The sequence below is a fragment of the Leucopleurus acutus genome (genome assembly GCF_964270905.1).
Source record: "Leucopleurus acutus genome assembly, chromosome: 8".
NCBI lineage: Eukaryota > Metazoa > Chordata > Mammalia > Artiodactyla > Delphinidae > Leucopleurus > Leucopleurus acutus.
In genome coordinates this window covers 104068154-104096062 of record NC_139151.1, presented here as the reverse complement: position 1 = coordinate 104096062, position 27909 = coordinate 104068154, and the positions used below count along the sequence as shown (strand labels likewise).

General features: G+C 39.2%; 1 protein-coding gene across 4 annotated transcripts in view; it reads right to left on the bottom strand.

Annotated features, from left to right (window-relative positions):
• Nucleotides 1-27909, bottom strand: part of KDM2A (lysine demethylase 2A) — a 106216-nt gene that overhangs the window by 20118 nt on the left and 58189 nt on the right. For all 4 annotated transcript variants that reach the window (XR_014326385.1, XM_082844883.1, XM_082844885.1 and 1 more), the window contains 10 exons: nucleotides 23765-23903; nucleotides 22921-22999; nucleotides 22472-22518; nucleotides 17978-18156; nucleotides 12131-12237; nucleotides 11672-11765; nucleotides 10339-10492; nucleotides 9314-9429; nucleotides 5640-5766; nucleotides 2816-3210 (listed from right to left, as the gene is read on the bottom strand). Coding sequence is in view for 3 of the 4 variants with exons in the window: in XM_082844883.1 (XP_082701009.1) it covers nucleotides 2816-3210; nucleotides 5640-5766; nucleotides 9314-9429; nucleotides 10339-10492; nucleotides 11672-11765; nucleotides 12131-12237; nucleotides 17978-18156; nucleotides 22472-22518; nucleotides 22921-22999; nucleotides 23765-23903 (1437 nt within the window). In the remaining variant the exon portion in view is untranslated. The remainder of the gene's footprint in view (nucleotides 1-2815; nucleotides 3211-5639; nucleotides 5767-9313; nucleotides 9430-10338; nucleotides 10493-11671; nucleotides 11766-12130; nucleotides 12238-17977; nucleotides 18157-22471; nucleotides 22519-22920; nucleotides 23000-23764; nucleotides 23904-27909) is intronic.

Sequence of the window (27909 nt, the reverse complement as noted above, 5' to 3'; positions counted from 1 at the left end):
TAGGCTACAAGAAGAAACAATCCCTCTCTCTGCAGGAAGGGTAAACTCTGGGCTTGCTTTTGTCCTTTGCTGCAGTGTAGCCTTCTGTGCTACCACAGCACCAAGTTCTCTAGCACTGCAGTCTCCAGCTGTGGCAGTGATTCGGCACCCACCCAGTCCAATGCTTTTTCCTTTTTGGTGATGCTTAGATTCTTGAAGTATTTAAGCCATAAACTCAGTGTTATCTAAAGCTCAGATTAAATATAACTGGTCAAATGTAGGAATAATCCGTTTGATCTTAAGTGAAACTACCTGCAGAACTGGGTTCTAAATCTTTTGTCTTCTGTTATCAGCTACATGTTGACTATGGTATTGGGTAAACAAGAGAAGGGAGAATTCAAACACTGTCGGTCTATGCAGTCATCCTCCTGGGCCACTCATTCCTCATGCTCTGGTCTCTGTGCCACTCTGTCTTAGTGAGCAATGGCAGCCAGATTCTCCGCGATTCCTGATAAACAGGAAGCTCTCTCTAGACACTTTTCAGTGTTAAGAGTTCTCTTTAGATGGTTCTTCTTAATTCATTCCCTTTCTTGCTGCCTCCTTTTACTCTGCTTAATATTTGACACAAATCTTTCTACATTTTCCCCTACCACTCTGCCTCTGCAAATATCCTTATTTAACTACATTAGTTAAGGGAGTTTGTGTATTTCTATCATGACATTTGACCTGTACAACTGGTTAGTGAATTATAATATGACTTCCTACAACTGGATTCAATGAAATCAAATCCATCTATAGACATCCTTTAGGATTAAAAAGATATTTTTCTTTTTCATGAATTAGAAATACAGATTCCCCAGGCCACAACAACATTAGTGAGAGATAAACTTACAAATCTTTCTTCTTAGGGTTCCTAAAGGCAATTATACAAGTTAATAAGTCGCCAAAGTCACGATTTAATGTTTCCTATATGCATCCATGATGGAATAGCTACATGAAAAAAGAAACTTCTGGGGAGTTCCCTGGTGGCCTAGTGGTTAGGATTCTAGGCTTCCACTGCCGTGACCTGGGGTCAATCATTGGTCAGGGAACTGAGATCGTGAAAGCCGCGCGGTGCAGCCAAAAAAAGGAGAACCTTCTGTAGAAAAAAAGATGATGTTACACTCAAACTCTCAGGAAAACATAATTATACACGTCCCATCACAATGGAAAAGAAAAAATGTAAGTGCCCTTTGTTCACTCAGGGGTGGGAAGTGAGTTTGGGAACTGGTTTGTGAGTCTGGAAAAGTAGGCTAAGTTTGTTTTGCTGCACATTAATCATGACAGATATAGGACCACACCCACCTGGAACTTTGTTATTTCCTCCCATAAATACAAGCCACAATGATAACCACCTGCCTTGTCTAGAACAGCTGTATAAAACCAAGCTATAAAACCAACTGTCTAGCTTCTATCACTATGGAGAGGACCAACCTCACTAGGGTACCACCCCTTTTAGTCTCTTAAAGTTTTTACCACTTCACAGATGCATAAACAGTAAGATATAATTAAAATGTCAATCGAAGAAAGAAAACATTAAAAAAATTAAAAGTCTAGGTCCTATCCCAGTCTTTGGAATTCTTTCCTGAGGTATCTGGCAGAAGGTAGGGAGCACCTCAGCTGGTTGGTTAGTGGTGGCCAAGGGAAAACTTGAATCAGGAATTAGGAATGGAAAAGATGTACTATGAGATATTTTGCCCATCTTCCTTGAGGTCACTAAAATTATTCCTTATAAATTCTTCTGTGGCTTAAAACAATCTATATGACAGGTCTGAAAAATAACACTTACTACAAATGGTGAACTAACTTTCTAATACACATACCCATGCCCTGCATCCAAGACATAATTCCAAACAGTGACTTAAAGACTTTTTGGTGTTCATATTAATGGTTACTTTTGTGTGTGTGTGTGTGTGTGTGTGTGTGTGTGTGTGTGTGTGTGTGTGTGTGTGTGTGTGTGGCCGTGCCGGGTGGCATGTGGGATCTTAGTTCTCTGACCAGGGATCTAACCCATGTCCCCCTGCAGTGGCAGCACAGAGTCTTAGCCACTAGACCACCAGGGAAGTCCCCAATGTTTATGTATAAGGAAAGATTTAATAGAATTCTCTCCAGTTCAGACAGCTCAAATCTGGATTCCTTAAAAATAAGCTCATTTCTTTGAGACCAATATATGAGGGCTGGGCTGGGCTTTGAAGATTACTAATGCTTGGAGACTTATTGAGAAAGAAGAAAAATATACAACAAGAAGAAACTTGAAATAGCAATAGGATGAATTATGTTTAAAATGACACTCTTCTCAAAAGTTGCCCCAATGTATTTAAGTCTTAATACTAGATAAATTTGAAGCTAAATATGTTAAACATGCTCAACATAACCCAACATTTCAATTTCTTTCCTCTAAATCTGCTTGGGGTAAGACTGCTAGAGATTGTTATTGGCCACTTTTGCTCTGAAATAGGCCTCTTTATCTTAGTGTAACTTAAGTTCAAAGTAACATTTCTTAATACAAACATTTTCTCGGGCTCTTCCTTTTTTTAGGGTCAGCCTGAAATCAGCATTTTTAGGACTAGATTTAAGTCCTAACTGAACGTACAAATGTTAGTATTTTCATAACAGGGACCTAACCTCATTCTAGGAATTGAAACACTGTACAGTCCAAACACACACACACACACACACTTAACTTCTTTCTCGCTGAACCAAGATTACCCAAAACTCCCAAATTTTCTCTCAGAATCCAGAAACTGAATGCCCTAGCCAGATCAATAGCTGTCATGCAAAATAACCAACCCCTTACCTTTACATCAGCAATGAGAGCATCTTCGTCTTCTATCCCTGTAGGGACACATTTCTTGTGCAGTGGCAGAGACTCCAATTTATCTACAAGGCAACGAAGGCCTTCAAGCTCAAAATGGGTCAGATGCACCTGTCGGTCCTTTCTGGGGCTACACTGGGGATCCCATACTTGGCCATTGTGGGAGCCCCGGCTAGAGTCAGAGGATGAGTCCCCAGACAAAGTTTTCTTCAGACTTGGAAGACTTCGGCAGGTTTTGCCCAGTCCATCATAATCCAGGTTAACCCCATTGGCTACAGGGCTAGTGAGGACAGAACGCCTGCTGCTCAAGCGCCGGGGTTCTCGATCTACTGCTTCCTCATCCCCATTTCCAGACTCCAACCCATTTAACTCCAAATCTGCCAGTATGAAGAGAAAATGCAGTAAGAACATGACACATGGCCATGTGATCAACAGAGAAATAGGTAGTATGGGAGGGGCCTTGAGGTTATAAATGACAAAGCTGTCACATTTTAAAAATGGTCTTCCCTATTCCAACCCATTTGTCCACTGTTGAAAACCATTTACAGGTAAAAACAGGATCCTGAGCTAGCAGGACAACTGAGGTAACAGTCAACTGGATTTTTAAAAGATTGGGAAGGGTGCAGTCTTTAAACTGTGTGCTAGAAGTAAGTTACCTATGAAAATAGTTGTAAATTAGTTTCAAGTTCAAACTTAATTTGGGTATTATGGGATTTCATTATCTTTTAAAAAATTAGTATGAAGCACATATATTTAAAAAGTAGTTTTGTTCGAAGTTTTCACCATAAAATTAAGCTTTGGAATTGAAATCTTAGCAACATGGCTAATAAAACAAAGTGAATATTTTTTAAAATAAAGATTTTGATAATCAAAACAAAGTGAAAATAAAAGTTTTAATGAAAGAAGAATTTTAAAATGTTAACTGATCTTTTATTATGAAAGTAACACATGTTGACTGTTAATAATTTAGAAAATACAGGAAGGTGCAAAGAAGTAAATAAGTCTTCCCATATCTCTCCGCCCTTGGATAACAACTCAGTGTGATGTATCTTCTTTCCATCTTTTCCTATACATATGTGTATGACTATGACTCAATGTATTTTTTTTGTAAACCTTATAATTTAATTAATTAATTAATTAATTAATTTTTGGCTGCGTTGGATCTTCATCGCTGCGCACGGTCTTTTCTCTAGTTGTGGCGAGCGGGGGCTGCTCTTCGTTGCGGTGCGTGGGCATCTCATTACAGGGGCTTCTTTTGTTGCAGAGCATGGCTCTAGGGGCGCAGGCTTCAGTTGTGGCACATGGGCTCAGTAGTTGTGGCTCGTGGGCTCTAGAGCGCAGTCTCAGTAGTTGTGGCACACGGGCTTAGTTGCTCTGTGGCATGTGGGATCTTCCCGGACCAGGGCTCGAACCTGTGTCCCCTGCATTGGCAGGCGGATTCTTAACCACTGTGCCACCAGGGAAGCCCGACTTGATGTATTTTTAAACAAAATTAGGATCATGCTGTATGTACAATTCTGTATCTTGCTTTCATGTACTGGTGAGCATGTTTCAGAAATGCTAAGGCAAAAAGTATCTTGCTTGGATTGAAGACTCTCCATTAAATATATGACCACAGGATACTACAGTGTTGGCTCCTCTTTATTTTTAAAGCATGGAATAGCCTAAAAATGTATAACTGAAACTATCTTGACATCCAATAAAATATTTCTCTTGATAGAAGTTGGGGAAACATTAAAGCACAAAGGTTAAGAAAATACATTTTAGAATCTTACCAACATGGTTTAAGCTGTAGCTTTCCCACTTATTAACTCTTAGATCACGAACAAGTTTTTTAATCTCCTTGAACCTTAATGCCCCCATTTGTAAAATATGCATAATAATACCTACACCTCACAGCTAATAATAATAACTTAATGTATATAAGCTGCTTAGTTTGGTGCCTGGAATATAGTAAGAGTAATTATGATGATATGATCCTAGTTTTTATTGTGCCAAAGACCATTCTTTACAGAATAAAACATTTTAGACAACTGATTACTCTTCTCTTTTTTTTGGCTGCGCTGTGTGGCTTGCGGGATCTTAGTTCTCCCACCAGGGACTGAACCTGGGCCATGGCAGTGAACGTGCGGAGTCCTAACCACTGGACCACCAGGGAATTTCCAACTGATTACTTTCGTGAGGAGCTAAGTACTAACAACTCAGACAAAGATGAGATCCAGAATATTTCATTTAGCCCTAGTAATTCACATCTGGATAGGAGGATCAGCTGTAACCAGTGTTCAACTTCAGTGAATGGATTTGGTACTTCTAAGTAGATAAGTAAAAAAGACAAACTATAAAAACAGAACTACTAGACTTCCCTGGTGGCGCAGTAGTTAAGAATCTGCCTGCCAATGCAGGGGACACGGGTTCGAGCCCTGGTCTGGGAAGATCCCACATGCTGCGGGGCAACTAAGGCTGTGTGCCACAACTACTGAGACTGCGCTCTAGAGCCTGGAAGCCACAACTACTGAGCCCATGTGCCACAACTACTGAAGCCTGAGTGCCTAGAACCCATGCTCCGCAACAAGAGAAGCCACCGCAATGAGAAGCCCATACACCGCAACGAAGAGTAGCCCCTGCTCGCCTCAACCAGATAAAGCCCGCAATGCAGCAATGAAGACCCCACGCAGCCATAAATAAGTTAATTAATTAATTAATTAAAAACAAAACAAAACTACTGAGCAACAGCCTACGGAATAGTCCCAGTCTCACCCTCAGTCCTGCAGAGTATCTTGAAAGTTCATGTAGGTGGAACACTTACCCATGCTAAGGGACTCTTTCTGAAATTCCTTAGTTAGGTGGGAACGGTTGGTTATGCAGTACACATAGCGCTCCAACACGTACCAACACATCTCATAGTAGAATGGATAGCGGAACTTATTTGGAACCTACACAGGAAAAAAATGATGAAAAAATCAAGCTGATAACAATTTTCAAGGAAAGAGAGAAACAAACAATCACTGCAATAATTAGCCCAGGAAAAACACTCTCTAAGTAACCTGCAAACCTAAGTTGTCATGTAGAGCAAGAACTTAAGTGGATCTGTCAACTTAGAAAATGTTGGTCTTGGGAAATAATCACTAAAGATAAAAGGTACTTGGAAAGACCATTTAGAACTATCAAGAAGCTGTCTTGTTGAGTGGGAAAGCATCAAAAACAAGTTTCAAGACAGAGAGTAAAATGTTAGTAAGACACAATATACTTAATTGAGAAAATTGTTTTAGGGTTCTTAGGATACAAAGGCATACCAACCACTCTTGCCTTTACTGTGGTTTTACCCTGAACCAGAAGGCCATGAAACACAGAATATAATAGGAAATCAGGACATGAGATAAAGTGATATGTTTTTATTATGTCCTTACATATATGAAAGTATGATTAGAGATGCATTCTCAAGGTATATCTAGTCTAGGACATGAGACTGAGTACTTGCCCCACTATTAACTCTCAGCTTGCCCGTCTCATACATTGTAGTCTACCAAAATGGTATGTCCACAAATCAGGTTACTACTCCATGTGGCCTAATCAGTTGCTATCTTTAGTCTTCTTTCCAATTCTCCCCAAAAGTAGCATGAAATTATTCCAGCTGAATTATAATAAAAATAATTGCCCTTTAGATCTACCATAGTCAAGGAAATGGCAAATCAGCATGGATCAACGAGTGAGAAAGATCAACCATGGGGACTATCCTAAATACAGGCATAACTCATTTTATTGTGCTTTTGCTTAACTGAGTTTTACAAATTGAAGGTTTGTAGCAACCCTGCACTGTCAAATGACGGTTAGCATTTTTTTAGCAATAAAGTATACTTTAATTAAGGTATCTACTTTTTTTTTAAGACATAATGCTACTGTACACTAACAGACTACATGTAATGTAAACATAACTTTTATATGCACTGGAAAACCAAAAAAATTCATGTGACTCAGTTTACTGCAATATTCACTTTATCGCGTGGTCTGGAACCAAATCTGCCATATCTCTGAGGTATGCCTGTATATTCTGCCCGTCTTCTTTCAGAGGGGCCATCTCTCAAAAGGATAAGGCAAACAATACTCTTAGGATTGTTTTGAATATGTAACTCCTGAAAATGTTCCCACCTCCTTTCAAAGCTCCATGTCAGGTAGTCTTCCCCAGTCAAGGAGACCCAGATGGGAGTCCCTTTTCAAAACCCTTTACTAGGTCACAGGGCATCACTGTGGAATGAGGAGATCACTTTCCTCATTGCAAGGCAATGCAGGTACTTTTCATTAGCTTTAAAACGCAGAGGCTTCAGGCTCCGAATCTCGGTCTCTTATTGCCACTACATCTTTAACAACTAGAAGAGGTTTATCCACCCTTATTTGAAAATCAAATTAATTTACTTCTGGTACAGTAGGAGGGAACACAAGAATTAATAGATACTTGATCCCCCCCAAATTAAACATAATATACTGGACTTCTCTGCTCGTCTTTTAAGTTTCATTAACACTTTTCTGAAAGGTCTTTATTAAAAGTTCAGGACAACCCAAAATTCTAAAACCTCTGGGACTCTGTTGAGAGCGGAGTAATACTGACAGAAAATAAATAAATAAATAAAATATAAAATGGGCATTAAACTTTTGATTTTTCACTTGGAACTCAAGAGACTGTCCTAATAATAGCCAAGACATCACACACCCAAACTGTGCCATTACATTTTACCTATGCTGCTAGACACCACAGAGCACAGCAGTTTCTAAGACTGGGTTAGAATGTTTTTGGAAGAAAAAATTTTAATACTCATTATAAAATTACTGAACCTTTAAGAGCTATCAATAGAATAATTACTAACAATCAAGTTCAAATAGTCTATTTCTACACTGGCATGGCAAAAGTAGCCAAAACATTGTCTTAAATTTACAACACTGTATATTTCTTCCCTAAAGCATTCTCTACACATTCTCTTTTAAGTTAAATTCTGTAAGTTTATAGCAGTTTGTAACATAATAAACATATGTCAGGTTGATATTGGCAATGTAAAAGCCTGGTGGAGAAAGTAAAAAAAAAAAAAAAAAAAGGCTCTGTGTGTACATATGTAGAGGACCCAATGAAATGTTATAGAAACACGGAAGGGTTCCTATTTGGAATGAAAGAATTAAGCCGTTCTTAGGAAAAATGGAATAATATAGCAGTTAGATACTGAAATTTGACATTTTCTGATAAACAAAGTCCAGGAAAATTAGACAGATAAATCAACATCAGTTATTAACAGTTTAACCGTCTGAAGGAAATTTTTCATGCAGAGATAAAGGTGATCATTTTACCTATGCCATTGAATATACATTCTCCCTTCCTTCCCTCAAACTGAGCAAACAATTAAGCTATGGGTATAATAGCTATTTTTAGCCAAAAAAGGGAATGCTTTTTAAAAACATTTTCAGATTGAATCTTACAGCAGTGTAGGTGGTATTACCTCTTAGAATGATTTTGAGTTAAATAAGAGTATTTTACTATGAAATTATGTAATTTTTCTCTTTTGAAACATTTTAACTACTTTTACTGTTACTATAACTTAAAACTTACTAAACTATTTACTGTTTTCTGTAGTTTCATTACTTTTAACAAACAAGCAGAAGTTCAATTCTATAAAATTTATTTAAAAAGCACTGCATCCTCTCAATTCTAACAGGGCAATCCCTATAACTCCAACAATACCAATCTTATATCTTATGTATAATAGCTCCAACCAGAATAAATGTTTCAAAATAGGCACCAAAATGGTTAACTGATCATGTTCACAGTAAATTGGTCAGTGACTACTCCTTCTAAAAGTTGTGAATTCTTCATTAATTGTTATTTTTTGATTTTTGATTTTGAAAACTTTCAAATCCACCAAAAAGTTTAAAGAGCAGTACCACTAAGACTTCCACAGCGTCTCCAAGATTCACCAGTTGTTAACATATCACATTCTCAATGGCTGGGGTTGGGGTGGGAAGAAAACCTAACTAAGAGAGGGTTTTGTGACATGAGAAACTTATATGAAAGCAAATTTCAGTGTCCATAAATAAAATGTTATTTTATTTGAGCCATCCTCACTTATTTAAGTATTTCATTCTACAAGGCAGAGTTAAGTGCTTGTGACAGATACTGTATGGCCCACAAAGCCTAAAATATTTACTATCTGATCCTTTACAAAAAAAGTTTGCCAATTCTTGCCTTAAGGTATCCAATGCATGTAACTTTTCCCCTATATATCCAGAATGGTTTATCAGCTATGTAACATCCTATGGAAAACTGACAAAACAAGACACACAAATCATTTTCTATAGGGCTTCATTCTCTCACACAACCCCAGTTGAGAAAGGCAGTATACACATTTATAAAGTATAACAGTTTGAGTGTTACATAGTAAGCAGAGTAAAGAAAGATATAAGAAACCTCTTCAAATCCAATTATTACATAGAGTTACTTACCCGTGTCCGATCTTCAATGTTGTATATTTTTAACTGCATGGGGATATTGAAGCTATGCAAAAAATTGCCTCCAAACACTAATGTGTCTGTAGGAGTATACACAGCATGAATCCAGCCTAGAAGAAAGGGAATGGAGGGCAGTGGCTGTAAGCACACGTTGTAACATGGCTCTCTCAGAGCATTAGTACAAGACTTCTGGATCACACTTTTTACTCTAATTCTGCCTCTTCACGGCTGGTCAAGTTACTTAATCTCTTGCAGCCCCAATGTCCTCTATAAAATCAGGATAAATTATACATTATATGTGTGGTTGGTAAGCACTGAATGAGAAAGTACATGTAAAGTGTTTACAACAAACTTTCAATAAATGGTGCTTGCATTTTTTGGAGCACCTAATATTAACCAGGCTTAGTACAAGAGAATTTACATGTATTGTCATTTACTCCTCACAACAAAATGAGACAGGGATTTAAATATTTGACCAAAGCAGTATTAGCAGGTAAATTCATAGTCATGGATTCATGGAGTCTGGAGTCTCCAATTCATGGAGTCTGTGACTCCAAAATCTATGCTCCCTCTAAGTACTTATTTGGGAACTTAAGTTACCTGATAAAAACTATTACTGATTTAGTACTCTAGTCTTCACAGCTATCCCTTAGCAGAGTAGGTAGCTCTTAATAGGGGGCTGTTTATCACCTGCAAAACAGGTCTTATCCCTAGGATTCTGAAGAGCTAGGGCTAATGTGGGGCTCAAACATGTAGATCTGAAAAGCCGCAATTCTGGCTTTTCAGATTCAAAAAACTGGCAATTCTGATACATACTCTTAGTGGAAAATCATAGACTTTAAAAAAGAAGATAAATTCTTGTCATCTACTCAGTAATGACAAGAAAGAACACGCCATTGTTTTCTGCCCACCCCAGCATCATAACCATTCTTGGTGTTGGTGGTAATCTATCAATTTATTTTTCTTTAAGAAAAGAAAGTGGCTAGAGTAGACAACCCACTTTTTTGCATCTTGCTTACCTGAGGGAATGACGAAGGTATAGCCCTGCTTGAGCTCAATGCGCTGGCAATCTGACACCCGGTCACCCAGAAAGATGTCTCCCTGTTTCCCTGACAGCAGCCAATTCTCGTACAGCTCCAGGTTGTGGGCTGTAGGGGGGATGAGCCAGAAGACCTGTGAGTTAAAAAACTTCAGTCTGTTAACAGCCATTGACATGACCCAGTCGTCTCCCTCAACTGATAAACAGGTACAAACTTAAGACCAACAGGTAGAAGAGAAACAAGCAATCCTCCCAGCCTACAGAACTTGACCATTTGGGAAATTCTAGAGGCCTCAAGGAAGTGAACCTTTTTTGTCCTCCACTTGATCAAACAGCATTAGGGCTTCCCTGGGGTTTGATTGTAGAACCCGGAACCTATACAGGACTCAGAGAGAAGGAGGGCATTTAGCTTGTCACCTAGGCAGTCCCTTATTTGCCCCTGGCTGGCTGGTCTAAATGGTCCTAAGAAGCACAGTTAGTTAGGTACAGTACCTTCAAAACACAGGCCTGAGTTGCTTTATTCCAAGATAGTAACCAAGACTGAAAGGACAGAACTTAAGATACCACTTAAATGGATCCAAAATAAACAAAATGACTCTGGATTTGGAGGTACAGCTGTTCTAGATTTGGCCCTCACATTTTAAAAGCATCATCTGTTTTCATTCCAGTTCTACTTTTCTCTCACAAATGCTTTCACTTCTTACAAGAAAAAAGGGTAACGGTAAGAGTGTAATACTATAAACCTCTGATATTAATTCTACATTTCCATTCTTACACAGCATTCAGAAGCACTCTGAGAAGCTGGAACAAAGGTCTTTATGAATGAGGATAATCTTTCAAAATCTATTTATATCCTCTGACAGGACTTAAAGGCTTCCTATGGCTACATTTCAGACCATATATAGGGAAAAGAGGTTTGGATCCCAATTTGCTGATTTCATTGTGAATCTACCCATAATTTGTGTTTCCTTCTACTACTTTATTACACTTTCATGTAGAGAAATTATCTTGTCCTCCTAAAACCAGTTCCTTGCCTTCATTTGGAGAATTCTGTTTTGGGAATCTAGAAACAGGACCATTGAGGTTTACTAAGTAGTGATGCCAATACTGGTAAAATGAGAATGAACTAGATGAATAGTAATTCCTACTGGACTCTAGCCAAGGAGGTCAACTTAATCTACAATTCTCTCCAGATACGAGTGGGGACAATCCCCTAGTAGACTCGTTTCCAGGGTATATGAAGCATGCATGAACTGAAGGAAACTCATATAACCAGCTTCAGATTCCAACCCCCATCACAACTATGACCGTACCTTTCCCCCTTGATGGATGTGATACCAAACAGAGGTACCACCAAAGTCCACATGGAAGTCAGTATAGCAGCCTCGAACACTCATCAGACAGTACCTGACCCAAAAAAAGCAGTAGCATTAGTGCACTGACAAGAAAAAGAGGACTTTTCCCACCACAATGCCACACTCTCCCCTTGTGTACTCCACTCCCTCTATTTTCCACCTAATAAACTCCCAGTCGGTGAGAGGAATGCAATCTCAAGCTATCATATTATCAGAAGATACTTTTGTTTTTATGTCATCATGGGCTATGGTACTCTTACATACACTCTTCCCTTTGGAACTAAAGTCTACTCTTTAAATAATTCACCTTTTTGATCACTTGGGACCCAGAGCAAGGTTCCGAAGGGAGGAACCATTTCTTGCTATCACTTTGGTGTCCCACAGCACACCGAGGAAAATGCAGGGTAAGCCACTTACTTCTGCACTTTAGGGTACTGCATCTCCAAGATGGCATTTGTTGACTCAGTCTGACTTTCTTTTAAATGCCTTGGCCACATATTGTCTACCCAGTCAATGAAATCCACCTTTAAAAAGGAGGAGGAACATTTAGGCTTCAAAGGAAGGGTTGGGATTAAAGAGAATTCTAAAGTCAAGAAAAACAGAAATTCTCAAAACACACACTGAAAGACTACAATTTAATTTTAAGCAAACAAATAATATGTTGGTGAATCTTAGGATCAATAGGCAAACATTCTAGAAATAATTATTAAGTGAAAATAAAGACTAATGGTTCCATCAGCATGATCATAAAAGTAGCCCTAATGAAAACAAAGTCATTAAATGATGCCATAGTATCCAACCAAGCCCTCTCTTCTGTGTCAGTACTGGTATAATCAGCTATAATTTTTTTTTTTTGGTCCAATAAAAGGCACTGTCTGGAAGGTACCTATAAACTTACCAAAAGATATAAGTACTGTTAGAGCAGCTAAGATACCATTTAAGAAAGAAAGAAGAGAGAAAAGAAAAGAAAAAAGAAGAGGAGAGAAGTATAGTCAGCTGTATTTTTTGAATCTACCTTACAATGCAGGGGACGCAGGTTTGATCTCTGGTCAGGGAACTAAGATCCCACATGCCGTGGGGCAACTAAGCCCGTGTGCCACAACTACTGAGCTCCTGCGCCTCAACGAGAGGGCCCGCGTGCCGCAAACAACAGAGCCCACGTGCTCTGGAGGCCACGTGCCACAACTAGAAAGAGAAACCCCCCCCACACACTACAATTAGAGAGAAGCCCGCGCACCACAACAAAGAGCCCACATGCTGCAACGAATGATCCTGCGTTCCTCAACGAAGACCTGATGCAGCCAAAAATAAATAAATAAATCTAAAAAAAAAAATCATTTAAGAAAAGGTTAAGATAATAAATTTAAAAGAAAAAGAAAGAAAAAGGAAGGGGAGGGGAGGTGGAGGGGAAGAGGGGAGGGGGAGGGGAGGGGAGGGGAGAGGTGGAGGGGAGGGGAGGGGAGGGGAGAGGGGGAGGGGAGGGGAGGGGAGAGGGGGAGGGGACGGGAGGGGAGAGGGGGAGGGGAGGGGAGAGGTGGAGGGGAGGGGAGGGGAGAGGGGGAGGGGAGGGGAGGGGGGAGGGGAGGGGAGGGGAGAGGGGGAGGGGAGGGGAGGGGAGAGGGGGAGGGGAGGGGAGGGGAGGGGAGGGGAGGGGGAGGGGAGGGGAGGGGAGGGGGAGGGGAGGGGAGGGGAGGGGGAGGGGAGGGGAGGGGGAGGGGAGGGGGAGGGGGAGGGGAGGGGAGGGGAGGGGGAGGGGGAGGGGAGGGGAGGGGGGAGGGGAGGGGAAAAGAATTCCAGTAGGGGTTTGTAGCTTGCATGAGCAATGTGCTATAGAATCTACTGGGTTAGGAATCAGAAGTTACAGGTCTAGTTTTCTGAAGATCATATGTGAGCCTCTGGAACTTATCTGTAAAATAAGGATAATTACCGCAAAGGAATATTGTGAGGATTACATGTAAATACATGTTAAAAAATTTTTGAAATAATGTCATCAGAGTTTAGGAATCCGTTTGTTTGGCCACACCGTGCGGCATGGGGAACTTCCCTGACCAGGGATCGAACCCGTGCCCTCTGCAGTAGAAGCACGGAGTCTTAACCACTGGACCACCAAGGGAAGTCCAGGAATCTGTTTTAAATATTGGGTTGGCCAAAAAGTCCGTTTAGGTTTTCCGTAACATCGTACAGAAAAACCCGAACGAACTTTTTGGCCAATCCAATATGTGCTGAAAGAAATGAGAAATGAAAACAGTATGAACTTATTAAAATACTTCACACTGAATTGTAACGTGCCCTGTACCTTCAAATGACTGCACCCAACCACTGAACTCCAAGAAACAGTCTTAGGTAGATAAAGTGTGATAACCATGTGATAACCAAATAACCATAGATTCAGCATAGCACCGGTGTTCCAAGTATCTAACTTATGGCTATAAAAAGCATGTACCTGGTAAGCTTTATAACTTATGTATGTATATATTTGATCATTTATTTCCTTACAACATTGATCTAGATAAATGCATACAATCTGTGCGTAATGATATGAGGCAAATGTCCAGTGGACACTCAGATGTAAACTGTGGGAGAGTGTTTGGAAGGGGTCACCGATGATATACAAGGTTTTTTTTTTTTTAAATATTTATTTGGCTGCGCTGGGTCTTAGTCACAGCATGCAGGATCTTTAGTTGCAGCACGTGGGATCTAGTTTCCTGACCAGGGATCAAACCCAGGCCCCCTGCATAGGGAGCACAGTGTCTTGACCGCTGGACCACCAGGGAAGTCCCGATATGCAAGTTTAAATAAGCAAGATGAGGAACAACTATGAAGGTTAACTTGCTGCCCCATTTCAAAGAATTTCCACTCAGGGATCCAACAGTTTTAACTAAGCATCCACTGGGCCTAAGAACACTGAATGAGCCCCAGATTCTTCTTTCTATCAAACAAAATCTACTTTCTGCTCTCTTGATGTAGTGGCCAGTTTTCTCCCATCTCCTGGTATTGTCCTTTGGAAAGCCTTTAACAGAATACAGAAAAACTGTGAGTTGCTCAGTATACTCACTATAAGTTCTTATATCTGGATAGGGAGAGGAAAAGTTAGGAACACATGAGTATTTTTTGTCAAGTGTTCACTCAGAGATAGATGAACTTCTCTGGCTAGAATTTCTCACCTGCAGCAATAAGTCACTCTCTGGCCTCCCTTTATTTGATATTATTGGGTATTATCTGACTATCAAGAGAATATTATGGTAAGGCGTTCATACATTTTTCTTAGGTTAATCTTTAGGCTCTGGATAGGCCTTTTGCTAAATGGCCTCATCCATATGACAGCAAGTCTCCAGCGGAGATAATCACAGTTTCTACCTGTCCCGTACCAATACAAACTGGCAAGAAGTGCAATAACTAAGACATAATCTATTCATACACTGTGCAAAAACAGCTCATGGCCTTCCACGAACTAATTTCCCCATCACCAAACAAATCTGCACATTACATCTGCTGCTATTTTTCATCTACTTCTCAGTTACTGCTGGGATGACAGCAGAAATCACCTCTCCCTCTTCACTAGAGAGTCCCACTTTATGCTACCACCTACAATGGGCACTTAAAAGTTGTCCACCTTGGGCTCCCCTGGTGGCGCAGTGGTTGAGAATCTGCCTGCCAATGCAGGGGACATGGGTTCGAGCCCTGGTCCGGGAAGATCCCACATGCCGTGGAGCAACTAAGCCCATGTGCCACAACTACTGATCCTGTGCTCTAGAGCCCACAAGCCACAACTACTGAGACCGCATGCTGCAACTACTGAAGCCCGTGTGCCTAGAGCCCATGCTCCACAACAAGAGAAGCCACCACAATGAGAAGCCCGCACGCCACAAGGAAGAGCAGCCCCAACTCGCCGCAATTAGAGAAAGCCTGTGCACAGCAACAAAGACCCAACACAGCCAAAAATAAATAAATAAAATAAATAAATTTATTAAAAAAAAAAGTTGCCCACCTTACTTTCCCTGCACCTACTTTTGCACATATTATTCTTCCTGCCTGGGATTCTGGTCTTCCTTCTCTTTGCCTCATTTTTTCTTTCATGTCAAGCCTAGGTACCGCTTCCTCCAAAAAACTTCGCCCAATTCTCCTCCGGTTTAGGTTAGGTGGGTCCTTCCTACTGGCTCACACAACATTCCGTACTTATTCAGTTTTGAAGCACTTACCACACTGTAGTTTCTATAAATGCCAATTCTCTGGTCTTTCTTCCCCATGAGACTAAGCATTTTGAGGACAAGAATGATCTTGTTTTCCACTGTACCTCTAGCACCTAAGCACAGCACTTAGCATGTAGCAGGCACTTAAACCAATAAGCTCACTCTGAAGGTGTGAAGATCATAGTGAACAAGAAATTATGTAGTTTATGTAAAAGATTACTACATGAATGAATACATTTTTCAAAACTCACTGAAATGTACCCTTAAAATGGGTACACTTTATTGTATATCAATTGTACCTCAATAAAGTTGGTTTTTTATTAAGCATTATTGAGATATATTAGAAAAGACCTAGATAAATGGAGGGATATACCTTGGGGGAAAATACCCTGGTAAATAAATAACACCCTAGTAGAATAAGAATGTTGCTGCTTATAGAGCAAGGTCATAAAAAGCTTGCTTCCTTTTAGGAGGTGACTTTGGTAATAATAGCTCACTCAATCTTTCTGGCCTTGTTTTAGGTCTCTAGAAGATACTGGTGCACTGTTCTCTGCCCTCTAGAAAATTTTCTATTTCTGAGCTCTTCCATGGGTTCTATTCCTCCATTTAATGGTGGAGTACTTTTCTAATTTTTATAAAATGATGTAGCATTTTTATCATTAAAACTAGGGGCAAAATGAATTAAGGATGTTACAAAGAAGGCTTCATGTGTGAATAACACATTTCTAAATTTTAAGAATGGAAAAGTATGATCCAGGCCAAGTTTTACTTTTACAGCTACAATCTTACTACTCTTAAACTGAAATTCTAAAAGTATTAAGGAACACATTTATAAACAATGTTATTGTGATTCTTACTATCTCTCTTATTGAATTCTTTATTTATTAAGTGCACCTTGTTAGGTTAATAGGCTAAATTCTAACCACCTGTCTTCCTGTATTTCCGCATGACCAAACAAATGACAATTAATATATAAAAAGGATTTTTGTCATTTTAGGGGGGAAAAGTTTTCTTGAGAAATTCTGTATTTGTTGTAGCATCTCCAATAACAAGAAACAATGACAAAAATTATAGTCTCTTCACATAACACTGACAACATTTTCCCTTTGGTCTGTACACACCAATGTGTTAGTGATAAAAAACAATGCAACTAACTAGTAAGTTGAAGGTATGTATGTATATAAATGTATATATAAAACAGTATTATAACCAATTAATACCACATTTCAACTTTGAAAGTCAAAGGGTACAATTTGAAAGTCAAAGTATATGTATATATATATTTTATATATAAATGTATATATAAAACAGTATTATAACCAATTAATACCACATTTCAACTTTGAAAGTCACAGGGTACAATTAGGATAATTTAAATGGCGATAGGATAAAACACTGAGAACTTGACTCTGAAAAAATGTACATTTTTTCCATTAGTACATTCCAAATTCCACCGTTCCAGGTGGAATACTTGACTCAAGTGAGTTCTGTGACAGGAATAAAAGTGGTCGAAAAATGACTAGGTGTATTTTAAAAGTGAAACCAATCCCACTTAGGGAAATGAGTGCTCTCAGCATCCTGTAGACAGCCACTTTCATAAGAGATGGGTTAAATCAGTATCTACCTCAGGAAAGTTAAGCATCAAAAACTAACTTCCCCTCAGGATGGGTTGTCAAATTATTGCTATTAGTCATCCAACAGAATCTACTCGAGAAACCATCTCATACAATCACCTGGCTCTAAATCAGTTTTCTGCCAAGCATCTCTGCAAGTATAAACCTATAGGATAGAAATTTATTAGGCAAACTTCCTATTCACAGTTCTTATCAGAATGAATTTAAGACTTTTCTCCATTACATGCAAAGGCCAATGTTCTTAAATTATCAGAATGGCCTCTCCCTATCAAAAACTAAGTGATGTTAGAAAATGATGAACCTTCTAAAAACACAAGTTATTCTTATCAAATTGTCTTGTTCATCCTTATCCTGGTATGTTTAAGAAGTTATAAATTCTCCCAGTGTATAATCAACCCTCTTGGTGACAAAGACAATGTGGAGAAAATGATTAGACTAACCGTGGAGGGCCGCTGCACCATATTCTCCAGCCTGGTGTGGCTAAACTCCAGGCTGATGACATTATAGAGTTTTTCTCGCTCCTCCTCTGGGGTCTCATAGTAGCGTGTCCACTGAGCCATGGTCATTTCAATGCCTTTCTGTGTGTTCACATCCATGACATCCACCATCCGACGACTCCCTGCCATGAAAGATGCATTGATCATCTCTACTGAGCCACTAATATCCTTAAATATATTAAGAATATAAGACACAAGTGAAAGTAAACAAACTATCCTTTCTTCTTTACAGTATTCACTAATAGGCTATAGCTGTCACTTTCAAGGTAATCGACAGAAAATCAAATCATAAAGAATGACAAAGACAATGGTTAATATTAAAAACAACAATCACTCCCTATGGCATGTTTACTATATGGTCAGGCATTGAATCTTATATTCAACATCTCACTCAATCCTAACAATTTTAAATACTAAGTACCATTCATAGATGAGAAATTTCATTCATTCCATAAATATTTACTGAATGATAAAGACATCTTAATGATCTTAATGAATACAAAGATGTACATCAGATTCTCAACCAACTATAACAACCACAACAAAAAGCAGAATGTCACAGAGCCAGCATAAAATAGTAGAGGGGAGAAAACAATAGCCTCAGAGCCAGAGACCCAAGTTTAAACCTCAGCTCTAATATTACTTAGGCAAGTTATTTAACTTCTCTGAACCTTAATATCTTCTTCTGTAACTTGGGAATAATATCACCTTGTGGGCCATTGTGAGGATTTAGTCAATGAGGTAAAATGTCTGACACAAAATAGGTGCTCAGTTAAACAGCAGTAAAAATAAAAGAAAATTTAAAAAAAAAATTTTAAACTAGACTGACAGAGAAGGATTTTAGAAAAGGGGGCGTGCGGGGTGGGGGGGGGCTTCCCTGGTGGTCCAGTGGTTAAGAATCCACCTTCCAATGCAGGGGCCACAGGTTCGATCCCTGGTCGGAGAAGTAAGATCCCACATGCCGCAGGGCAACTAAGCCCGCGCCGCAACTACTGAGCCTGCGCACTCTAGAGCCCATGCGCCACAACTGGAGAGAAGCCCGCGCTCCGCAACGAAGAACCTGCACGCTGCAACGACGATCCCGTGTGCCGCAAATAAGACCTGATGCAGCCAAATAAATAAATTTAAAAAAAAAGAAAAAAAGGAAGGGGAAGAAGAAACATTTGAGTTGAGCCTGGAGGAATAAATAGAATTTCAACAAGATTCAACAGAGAGAATTCCAAGCAGAGGCAACAGCGTAAGAGAAGATATGGAAAGGCAGCACACCTAAAAAGTTAAGAAAATGGAGGTCAAGGAGGGGAGAGAGAGAATAAAAAGTTGCCACTGAAATATTAAGAATACTGTTCAATTTGTAAGAAACTAACAAACACCTATATATCCACCTGGCTTGGTGGATATACCAAGCAGTGTTAGGACCTGGTCCCCTGCCTCAAGGAGTTTATAGTCTAGTTAGAGATAAGACATAATAGGCAAAAGGACAAGAATATGGCCATAATGAAGCAGATATAGCAGAATACACATAAAAAGATAACTGCTAATGTAAGACAACGGACTGAACCTACTCTTCATTATTTGGAAGAAAAAGCAAACACTAAATCAAAACTGCCTTGAAATACCACTTCACACCCACTAGGATGGCCACAATTTTTTAAAAAAGGGAAAATAACAAGGGCTGGCAAGGGTACAGAGAAATCAGACTGTGCCAGCAGGAATGTACAATGGTGCAGGTGCTATGGGAACACTTTGGTAGCTCCTCCATAAATTACGCAGAGAATGACCACATGATCCAGCAATTCTACTCCTATGTATATATCCAAAAGAATCAAATGCAAGTGTTCAAACAAAAACTTACACATGAATGTTCTTAGCTGCTCTAAATCACAATAGCAAAAAGGTGGAAATAACCCAAATGTCCATCAACAGATGAATCGATTAACAAAGTGTGGTGGGACTGCCCTGGCGGCGCAGTGGTTGACTCTGTGCTCCCAATGCAGGGGGCCCACGTTTGATCCCTGGTCAGGGAACTAGATCCCACATGCATGCCGCAACTAAGAGTCTGCATGCTGCAACTAAGACCTGGCGCAACCAAATAAATAAATGAAAAACTAAGGAATTAAAAACAAAACCAAAAACAAAGTGTGGTATACTCATACAATGAATGGATTATTCAACCATAAAAAGGAATGAAGTACTGTTATATGCTACAACATAGATAAACCTCAAAAACATTATGCTAAGTGAAAGAAGCTATACACAAAAGGCTGCATATTTTATCATTCCATTTACATGAAATATCCAAAATAGGCAAATCTACAGAGACAGAAAGTAGATTAGTGGTTGCCAAGGCCTGAGGGAAGGAGAGGACAGGGAATGACTACTTAATGGGTATGTAGTTTCTGTTAGGGGTGATGAAAAAGTTCTGGAAGTAGGTATTAGTGATGGTTGCACACTGTGAATATACTTAATGCCACTGAGTTGGATACTTTAAAATTATTACAATGATAAATTTTAGGTTATCTGTATTTTACCATAATTTAAAAAAAAATTAAAAAGTGAATGCTTTCCTTTAGGAATGTAGATAAGGCAAACACAGTTCCACTCTGCCAATGCTACCAGAGCACTCAGATAAAATAATGACAGTCATAGAAATAGCTAACTTTTACTGAGCACACACTACGTGCCAGACACTGTTCTTCACATTTAAGTAACTTGCCCAAGGTTACACAGGTAGTAATTAGTGGAGCTGGGATTTGAAACCAGCCAGTTTTGTTTGAGTCCACACTTTAAAATCAATATATCCCATTATATAAACTTTACACAATAGAAGATGTGTACTATCTTTTGGGGACATGAACTGACACTGGAGATGTAACATTCTACTTTAGGTAGAAAAGAAGAATGGATCAGCCAAAGTACATTTAGTAATAATGGGTTATTGTAATCACCAATATGTTGTTCCTGCATTTTAACAATCATCATTTGAAACTTCTGATAAGTCTGTCAGTTTAAATATAATCACTGCTTTATTTTAAATCACAACAAAGATATCTGTGACCATCCACAGGTCTATTTGGAAAATATAAGGTTAGGAAGGGCTCTAAAGACCATTATTAGCAGAAAACATATTGAGGACATGAGAAAGTGATAAGTGAGAAGGAATGCAAAAGAAGGCTAGTGAGTGAATCAGTCCTTATATCTGTATAGCTCAGAAATTTGGATACTGTAAGTCTATGACAGGATCTAGAAGTCTATATTTTTAACAAGTATCACAGATGATTCTGATGCAGGTCATCTGTGGACCACAAACCCCTAAGAATGCCTGACCAACAGAGAAAAGCTTTGGTGGTCCATTAACTTGTGGATCCAAGGAATTACTTCCTGGAGGTCCATTAGGAAAAAAAAGTCAAGCGATGGACCGATAAGTACTCAAGTACTATGTTTTCCGAGGCCCCCTGAGAACCCTGCCTTGTGAAGAGTAGGAAAGCATTTTAATTAGTAAACAGATTTACTGAGTATCTACTATACTCCAGAGACTGTGCTAAGTAATAGGAAATACATAGTGACAGGCAGATAGCTGGAATCTAACATAGAAACAGGTAGGGGAGTGAAAAATACAGGGAATTAGAGAAACTTCCTCTACCTAGGACATTTATCTCTTGGATAAACGGAAGTTATCCAGCTGTCTAAAAAGAGCCCTCAAGTGGCCAAGAGACAGTACTGCAATACTTAATTTCAAAGGGAGAGACTGTACTGGAGCTTCAGCATAGAGGACAAAACATAATAAAAGTTGTAGTGTTAGGCGGGAAGCACCTGAAAACTTTTGTTTTAGAAGCCCGCACGCCGCAACGAAGACCCAGTGCAGCCAAAAAAAAAAAAAAAAAAAAAAAAGAAAATACAATTCTTATTAAGACTCAAGTTAACCAATCACTGATGAAGAGAAATTTTAATGAACCTACTTCTCAGCTTACAAGGTTTCAAACCTTAGCCAAGTTACCAAATGTAGCACTGGTGAAAATTTCCTGGAAATTTCTCCATGGCTTTTAGGGAAAGGAAGAGAATCATAAATGAAGTTTTATTCTTGGCTCAGAGATATAAAATTTCACTTTTGAAATTTTGCCCTGGAAGGTAGGCTCTTCATGGAGAGAAGGAAGGATGCACAGTGATAAAAACAGTAGGTAGGAAAGAGGCAGATGTTCAGATGTTGTATGTCTAATGGGTAGTAATAAATGAAGCAACTTCTATAACTACCTTTGAGAAAATCCTCAGTTGCTAAACAGTAGTTTCTAATCAAGAAACTATTTCAAGTAGTATATACTTCAATCAAATATATAGTTCAATGTTCCTAAGCCTTAAATCTCAGTAAGGGATTTAAGACTCAGTTGTAAATCTTAGATCTTTGCCTCAAAGACACTCAAAGGCCTCAAGTTTAATACTTACCCACACACATTTTGACATCATTCACAGTGAAGTCTGGATCTGGCATCCTATGAAACAAACACTAGTAAGTATAATGGGAAGCACAACTACTCTAGTCAGGTGAGTTTTTTCTTAAAGAACTAAGAACTCCCCAGTCAAGACATATCAATCTTCATATTGAGGATTAAAATATATTTGAAATATAAATGTATATATATGTACATATATATACATAGGAAAAAAGAATATATGAGAAAAAGTTAATAGGGATTATCTCAGGGTGGTAGATTTTAGGAGATTTAAATTTATTTTCTTTATAGCTCATCTGTATTTTCTCACTTACCTATAACAACACACTTTTAGATATTTTCAATGATCTATGCTTTGGATTATCCATACTGCATTGTCTATAGCCCTGGGTGTAACGTGGCCATTCTGCAACCACATCCAATCAAACAGCAAACACTTACTTTATTCCAAGTCCATCGGAGTTCTTGAAAATCAGAGGATCTCTTAAGCCACCTCGCTGGATATACTCTACATTAAAATCTGTCACCATAGGAAAACAATTGTTAGAAAGGGAAAAGGTTTAGCTGGAAAAAGACAAAAGGACCATAAAATGGATCCTAAATAATAAGGTAGAGATGGTATTTGCTATTTCTGTGTATACAGTTTTGCTGTTAGATAATACATGCTTGTTATTAAGAAGCATCTCTTAAGGTATAGGGAGAGCACACTGAGAAGCAGGGCTCAAGGGGTTTGCTAAATCTATACTTCCACAATAATTCAGAATTTAACCAACAGGGGATAGTACTATTGAGTCATCTCATAAATGCTAAGCAGAAATCATCGCCCTGTCACTTAATAGCCTAAATATGTAACTCTGTCCACTACAATACATACCATGACATCCTTGGAAGTTTGCCAAGGAACAAAGCTGCATGATACACATAGAGCTCAGTTTTGGTGGGGCAGGTACATGCATAAAAGGATTTTTATTATACTATTCTTAATTAAACCCAAACCAAGGGATGGGAGAAGAAGAAGGAAGAGGCCTTTAGGGAAAAATTCCAACATTCTTGCCCTAATAAACGCTTGCTTTTTCCAATATAGCAGAGAATGACTCACAGGGTGGGAGGACTGGGGCGGGGGTGTGTGCATGAGTGGCATTGAGTAGTAAGAGAAAATACAGATAAATAGCATCACAGCATCAACAGGCAGTACTTTGGCTGCAGAGATGCTGAGCCCACAGCTCCCAGAGTCTACAACTTCCTACATCAAGGGGCTGCAGGTCTGAACCCAAATGATACTGACCTCTTCCTTCCATAAAAGTAACAAAATTTGCATTATATTTGTTGGTGTGGAGTTTCTCTTCCAAGTCAAAAGTTCTTTTTCCTTCAATTTCATCATCTGAAATGCCATCATCTTCATAGCGTCGTCGCATGGTACCACGCTGGGGAGAGAGGGACATAAGGATGAAATCATGTACTTTTTCATGCCTTTCAGTTGCTATGTTAAGCATCAATTTTCCTTGCCTTATAGATCTTTTTCTCAACCAAAGGTCAGCTAATATTCTCAGAATGTACAAAATTTTAAATGAGTCACTAGGTTTCCTACTTTGTACATTTTACCACTGCTAACTCTTTGAGCCTAGAGATATAAATTTACAACGAAAATATGACCAAATCGGGTCTACTTAACATTTTATTTGTCTATCATTGCTTAAACTGTCTTCATAGACATTACAGGCCAGGATACAAAACATAATTTTTTCATGGGGAAGGCCCTTTCTAGATTAGCTTTCTAAAACAACCTTCAAGAATAGACTAAAACACTTGAATTAATGAAACAGAAACTCTTTTACAGCAGATAAAGAAAGTTAATCTAAACAACAGTATTCCAAACAGCAGACCATCAATACTCAGCATTAAGGATAGTGTCTTGCCAAAGAAAGATATACAAATGGCCAAAAAGCACATGAAAAATGCTCGGGATCATTAGTCATTAGGGGAAATACAAATTAACACCACAATGATACACCACTTCACACCCAATAGGATGGCTATTATCAAAAAGGTAGACGATAACAAGTGTTGGAGGGCATGTGGAGAAACTGGAACCCTTATACAGTACTGATGGGAATGTAAAATGTTGCAGCCATTTTGGAAAACAGTTTGGCAGTTCCTCAAAAAGTTAAACACACAGTAAGTTATCCTATGACCCAGCAATTTTAATCTTAGGTATATATCCAAAAGAATTAAAAACGCACGTCCATACAAAAACGTGTACACAGATGTTCATAGCAGAACATTATTTATAATAGCCAAAAGGCAGCAACAACCCAAATGTCGATCAATTGATGAGTGGATAAACAAAACGTGGTATATTTACACAATGGAATAGTAACTGGCCATAAAAAAGAATGAAGTACTGATATGTGCTGCAATATGGAAGAATCTTAAAAACATGCTAAGTGAAAGATGCCAAACACAGAAGACCATAATCACATTTTTATTTTTTTACTGTACGAATGGACTTTATTGTTTGCAACAGGAAGTGGAAGAGAGGATACGACAGATCCGGCTCCTGGGGCAGCTCCAGACTCGGTCACCGCCCTCAAAAAGTCATAATTTTATTTACATGAAATGTCCAGAAGAAGCAAATCCACAGAGATAGAAAGTAGATTAATGGTTGCAATGGGCTGGGGAGAGGGAGAGATAGAAAGTAACTTTTAACAGTATGGGTTTCTTTTGGGAGAAATTAAAAATGTTCTAGAATTAGATAGTGGTGATGTTTGCACAACTCTGTGAATATACTAAAAACCACTGAGTTGTACACTTTAAACGGGTGAATTTTATGGTATGTGAATAATCTTGTAAGCTTTTTTTTTTTTAAGATAACACGTTGCTTTTGCTGCAAATTTACCTTTTGGTATATTTTACTTTAGCCAGTGTTAAAATTTGTCAAAGTTTCTTGAATACATACACATAGGACAATTCACGTGGGAGGCAATGAATGGTAAAGTAGCCCTACTCCAGTATGTGCTAAGGACAACCAAACCTGGAATTTAAAGTTAGCTACTGATGATCTAGAATTGATTACATGGCACCTGAATTTATATAAACACATAAGAAAATGAGACACTGTAGAAAGGTCTCTTAGGGAATGGGATCAGGGAAAGGGCAGAAATAAGTCATAAAAAATAAAAACTACACACAGAGGAGAGCACACCAGAGGAGAGCAAGATTCAATTTAGCAGTTTTAGGTAGAAACACTGATAGATACCTGATATCTTTTCCATATTTGGTAAAAAAACTTTATAACACTCTTGGGCTTCCCTGGTGGCACAGTGCTTAAGAATCCTCCTGCCAATGCAGGGGACACGGTTCAAGCCCTGGTCCGGGAAGATCCCACATGCCGCAGAGTAACTAAGCCCATGTGCCACAACTACCGAGCCTGTGCTTTAGAGCCCGCGTGCCACAACTACTGAAGCCTGCACACGTAGAGCCCGTGCTCCGCAACAAGAGAAGCCACTGGCCCGCGCACTGCAACGAAGAGTAGCCCCCGCTCGGGGCAACTAGAGAAAGCCCACGTGCAGCAATGAAGACCCAACACAGCCAAAAAGAATAAATAAATAAAATAAATATTAAAAAAAAACACAAAAAACTTTATAACACTCTTACCTAGCACTTTGTTGCCATAAATCACAGCTCAAAGGCCAAAAGACCTAATTTAGTAGACCTCTCACTCTAAAAATGCCATCACTGCTCAAAATATTTTTAGTTACCTTTATATTTGAAAGGGGGGGGTGGTATTTTCACTGACAATTTCTTAAATAGGTTCGTTTTTTAGAAGACACCACTCCGTTCTCTTCCTCACCTTATTTCATATATGTGTCTTTGAAGAGAACTCCAAAAGATGAGTTCCAAGTATGTCAAAAAGCAGGAAAAATACCATCGGAATAAATGTAGTTTCCCACAATAATCACTTTTAGAAAGCATTCATTTGTGCCCAGAAATAAACCCACGCATACATGGTCGATTAATTTATGACAAAGGAGGCAAGAATATACAACGGGGAAAGGATAGTCTCTTCAACAAATGGTGTTGGGAAAACTGGACAGCTACATGCAAAAGAATGAAACTGGAGCACTATCTTATACCATGTATAAAAATTAACTCAAAATGGGTTAAAGACTTAAATGTAAGACCTGAAACCATAAAACTCCTAGAAGAAAACATAGACAGTAAGCTCCTTGACATTGGTCTTAGCAATTTTTTTGGATCTGACTCCAAAGGTAAGGGAAAACAAAAACAAAAATAAACAAATAAGGCTACATCAAACTAAAAAGCTTCTGCACAGCAAAGGAAACTACCACCAAAATAAAAAGGAAACCTACTGAATGGGAGAAGTCATTTGTAAATAATTTATCTGATAAGGGGTTAACATCCAACATATATAAAGAACTCATACAACTCAATAACAAGCAAACAAACAAACAAACTGATTAAAAAATGGGCAGAGGATGTGAATAAACATTTTTCCAAAAAAGACACACGTGGCAAGAGGCACATGAAAAGATGTTCAATGACACTAATCATCAGGGAAATGCAAACCAAAACCACAGTAAGGTATCATCCTACACCTGTCAGAATGACTATTATCAAAAAGGTAACAGGGACTTCTCTGGCTGTCCAGTGGTTAAGACTCCATGCTTCCACTGCAGGAGGTGTGGGTTTGATCCCTGGTTGCGGAACTAAGATCCCTCATGCCACATAGAATGGCAAAAAAAAAAAAAAAAAAAAAAAAAGTGACTTCCCTGGTGGTGCAGCGGTTAAGAATCCGCCTGCCAATGCAGGGGACACAGGTTTGAGCCCTGGTCCGGGAAGATCCCACATGCCGCGGAGCAACTAAGCCCATGCGCCGCAACTACTGAGCCCGCGTACCACAACTACTGAAGCCTGCGTGCCTAGAGCCCATGCTCCACAATAAGAGAAGCCAGTGCAATGAGAAGCCCACGCACCGCAACGAAGAGTAGCCCCCAAAAGCCCACGCGCAGCAACGAAGACTCAATCAATCAATCTATCATATCATCTAGCAATTCTACTACTGGGTATCTAACCGAAGAAAACGAAAATATGAATTTGAAAAGATATATGCGGGACTTCCCTGGTGGTCCAGTGGGTAAGACTCCGTGTACGCAATGTAGGGGGCCCAGGTTCGATCCCTGGTCAGGGAACTAGATCCCGCATGCGTGCTGCAACTAAGAAGCCCACATATGCAACTAAGAGTCTGCATGACAAAACTAAGAAGTCCACATGCTGCAACTAAATTTCCCACACACACACACACACACACACACACACACACACACACATACACACACACACACACACACACGATGGAATACTACTCAGCCATAAAAAGGAATGGAAGCTTGCCATCTGCAGCAACGTGAG